The sequence below is a fragment of the Nicotiana tomentosiformis genome, chromosome 2, assembly GCF_000390325.3.
Source record: "Nicotiana tomentosiformis chromosome 2, ASM39032v3, whole genome shotgun sequence".
In the NCBI taxonomy this organism is placed as follows: domain Eukaryota; kingdom Viridiplantae; phylum Streptophyta; class Magnoliopsida; order Solanales; family Solanaceae; genus Nicotiana; species Nicotiana tomentosiformis.
The window spans coordinates 84,013,949-84,017,973 of NC_090813.1; the positions used below are offsets into that span (position 1 = coordinate 84,013,949).

General features: G+C 36.3%; 1 protein-coding gene across 1 annotated transcript; it reads left to right on the forward strand.

The window, feature by feature from the left end:
• The first annotated feature begins 1,530 nt into the window (after window positions 1-1,530).
• On the forward strand, window positions 1,531-3,128 carry LOC138905175 (uncharacterized). The gene is made up of 3 exons (XM_070193679.1): window positions 1,531-2,007; window positions 2,455-2,516; window positions 2,726-3,128. Exons 1-3 carry the CDS (start codon window positions 1,531-1,533, stop codon window positions 3,126-3,128), a joined length of 942 nt encoding a protein of 313 aa, XP_070049780.1.
• The last annotated feature ends 897 nt before the right edge of the window (window positions 3,129-4,025 follow it).

Sequence of the window (4,025 nt, forward strand, 5' to 3'; positions counted from 1 at the left end):
TATTTGAGTCAACAATCTCGCAAATACCATATTGCAAGTTGATAATAAGCACACATATGACCATCTTGTAGATGCATCTACCAAAACCATATAATATCTGAATGGTCCACACTGAGGGTGAATGGGCCCAAATATATCACCATGTATACGTTATAGAAATGTAAGGGATTCCATCCTAACTTTAATAGTTGATGGTCTAATAATTAATTTGCCTTGAGACCATGCAGCACAAGAGAATTCCTTAAATTGAAGAATCTTTTGGTTCTTCATTGAATGTCCATGTGAATTCTCAATTATTTTACGCATCATAGTAGAACCAAGGTCATGCCAAATAATAAAATTATCTTGATTAGAAAACTTCTCATTTACTTGGGCATGTGTTTCAATCCTTCTAATACTTGCATAATATAAGTCGGAGGAAAGAGCGGGTAACATTTCAAGCACATATTTCTTACCCGACTTTCTTGTAGTAATATAAAGATATTCAATCTTTTCATTATTTGTAGTCTCAATGTGATATCCATTTTGGCGAATATTTTTGAAACTTAGTAAGTTTCTTTGAGACTTACTACAATATAATACTTCATTAATAGCCAAATGTGTTCCTCTGGGTAGTAATAAATTTGCTCTTTCTGAGCCTTCAATTAATTTTGTACTGCCAGATATTGTATTAACATTAGCTTCTTTCATCACCAAATAAGAGAAATATCTCGTATCTCTTAAAATAGTATGTGTTGTAGCACTATCCAAAAGACATATATCATCTTTATTGATCTTGGATCTAATTGAAGATTGGGGAATTTCCATATTCTTCATAAATAAACAAAAAGTAAATTATAAGAAATATGAAAGACTATAAATAAAAGAAACATTAAAAATTACATGAGGAATGTAGAAATTAGCATATTTGATGCTTTGGGAAAGTACACTAAGAAGAACAAACTACATAAAGACATAATATGAAAATAAGAAATTTTCTTAAAGCTTTATTCCCCAGTAAGATAATCACTTCTTCAGCCAAAAATTTCAGTTCAGAAGCAATCCTACAAGCACAAGGGTACAAAGGTAAGTAACTAAGGATAATTATAGGCGAGTAAGAACATCAAAAATTATTTCGTGTATACGATGTAATAAGCTCGCAACTTTACAGGAGTCAAAGGGTCTCCCTTAAATACTACAAAGAAAGACTAGTTGAGGAAATAAGGAAGAAGGCTTCAACTTAAGCATAATGACATAAAGAAGAAATGGTCATATAACAACAGTCTCACTACAATATTGTATGTACTCCATAAGAAAGTGGCACCTATCGTGGCTAATGAATGGGAAGAAAAAAAAAGGTGATATTTGAGATCATATGAATTACTGGAAATCCCAGTATTCGTGGGCAATGAGATAAGCCATGTATTCATGCAACTAGTGGCAGAACGACTAGGAAAAGTAATTTTTTATGCTTCTAGACAACTAAGAAAGCACGAGAAGAATTACCCGACCCACAATTTAGAGTTAGCAGCGGTGATTCATGCACTAAATATGTGGAGACACTATTTGTATGACATTCATGTTGATATCTATATGGATCATAAGAGCCTTCAATATGTCTTCAAGCAAAAGGAATTGAATTTACGTCAGAGGCAATGGTTGGATCTACTAAAATACTATGATGTTGATATTTTATACCATCCAGGAAAGATGAATGTAGTAACTGACGCCCTCAGCCGTACATCAATGGGTATCCTATCATATTTAAAGCCAGATAAGAGTGATATAGCCTGTGATATTCATCAGCTAGCCAACCTTGGAGTTCGATTACTAGATTCAGGTAATCTCGGAGTTATTATTCAGGACACGACAATATCCTCTTTAGTAACTGAAGTGAATGAATGCCAGTATGAGGATCCTGTGGTAGATCACTATAGATATACAACCTCTCAAAAGGAGAAGACGCCATTTGAGATTACAGGAGATGGAGTCCTCAGATATCGAGGTCGATTATGTGTTCCTAATGTGGTAGGGTTGCACCAGTAGGTTTTGGGAGAAGCTCACTATTCTCGTTATTCTATTCATCTAGGAGCGACGAAGATGTATCATAATATCAGGGGAATATACTGGTGGGATGGAATGAAGAAGGATATAACAGAGTTTGTTGCTCAGTGCCCTAATTGTTAGCAGGTTAAAATTGAGCATCATAAACCCGGTGGATTATTGCAGGCTATAGAGATTCCGACTTTGAAATGGGAAGTGATTAATATAGATTTCATCATAGGCTTACCTCGTGCCCAGCATAAGTTCGATTCTATATGGGTTAGTTCGATTCTATATGGGTTATTGTTGACAGACTTACAAAATCAGCCCATTTTCTGCCTGTCGGGACTACGTATTCAACAGAGGATTATGCAAGGCTTTACATTAAGTAGATGGTAAGACTTCATGGTGTCCCTATATCTATTATGTCAGATAGAGGTGCTCAATTTACAGCTAATTTCTGGAGTTCCTTCCAAAAAGGATTGGGGACTCAGGTAAGTCTTAGTACAATATTTCATCCCCAGACAGGCGGTCAGGCTGAGCGTATTATTCTAATACTGGAGGATATGCTATGAGCTTGTGTGATGGACTTCAGGAGTATTTTGGATGATCATCTTCCACTTATTGAGTACGCATATAATAATAGTTATCATTTCAGCATTCAGATGGCTCCATACGAAGCTTTTTACGGATGAAAGTGTAGGTCTCCTATGGGATCGTTCGAGATTGGGGAAACTAAGTTAGTAGGACCAGATTTGGTACATCAAGCAGTTGAGAAGATTAAGCTTATAAGGAAAAGGCTATTAGCAGCTCAGAGTTGTCAGAAGTCCTATGCATATAATCGACGACGAGACTTGAAGTTTCAGGTAGACGACTGGGTATTCCTAAAGGTATCACCGATGAAAGGCGTTATGAGATTTGGTAAGAAAGGAAATCTTAGCCCTCGGTACATTGGACCTTATAAGATTATACGTAGAGTAGTCCAAGTAGCATATGAGTTAGACTTGCCTTCCAACTTGGAGTCTGTACATCTAGTATTTCATGTGTCTATGCTCCGTAAGTGTATTGGAGATCCAGCTAATGTCATTCCAGTTGATGATGTTTAGGTTACAGAGCATCTATCATATGAGGAATCTCCCATTGCTATACTAGATAGACAAGTTCAGAGATTGAGAACTGAGGATGTAGCTTCGGTTAAAGTACTTTGGAGAAACAATAATGTGGAGGAGATGACTTGGGAAGATGAAGAAGAAATGAAGACTAGGTATCCTCACTTGTTTCCGCTTCCGAAGGAGGATCAGACTGAGACATCACAGCCTTTAGGTACGTATATGATAGTTGATTCTTATGTTAGTTATTATTATTGGTCGTGTGAGGCCATTGATGTTATTGATGATTGTGGCCCTGTGTGTCTTTGTATGGTTGGGTTTACTGTGTGATAGGTTGGTAGTAGAACCGTTACATAGGAGACTCTGCCAAAATTTCTATAGATTTCTAGGAGTTTAACATTCGAGGACAAATGTTTCTAAGAGGGGAAGATTGTTACACCCTGTGCGTCCCACGTAATGAATGTAAGACTTGTTAATCACAATTTAAATGCATTTAAAGTCATAATATGGCTATATATGATGTTGGGATAGAAAATATAAAGTTTGGTAAAAATCGGATTAAAGTTGCGGAAAAAACGACTAAGGATTTGCCTTATAATGGAGTTTTTTGAGAAATATATTTCGTGTACTATATGGGGAATTTTTGGGACATATTATATACTAAATTGAAGGTCTTGGAATTTAGTTTCCAACGCTTTGAACCATTCATTCATACGTCATCCGGATAAAAAGATATAAGCGTCTGAAGAAGGGCCAATGCGAGGGTGCCAAGTAGCGCCTTTTTGACTTTTAAAAACAAACGGGATATTTACATCCCTTATCTCGTCTCTTTATCCATTTTCCCAGAGAGCATGACCAAATAACACCCCTAACCTTACCTTTAATCTCTCTACA

What these genes read in the sequence shown, in the direction of transcription:
- LOC138905175 (XM_070193679.1), top strand. Translation starts at nt 1,531, where the DNA reads ATGTGGAGACACTATTTGTATGACATTCATGTTGATATCTATATGGAT. An exon ending in GATTATGTGTTCCTAATGTG is followed by an intron (nt 2,008 to 2,454) that starts GTAGGGTTGCAC and finishes CTATTATGTCAG; the next exon opens with ATAGAGGTGCTCAATTTACA. An exon ending in AAAAAGGATTGGGGACTCAG is followed by an intron (nt 2,517 to 2,725) that starts GTAAGTCTTAGT and finishes ATGAAAGTGTAG; the next exon opens with GTCTCCTATGGGATCGTTCG.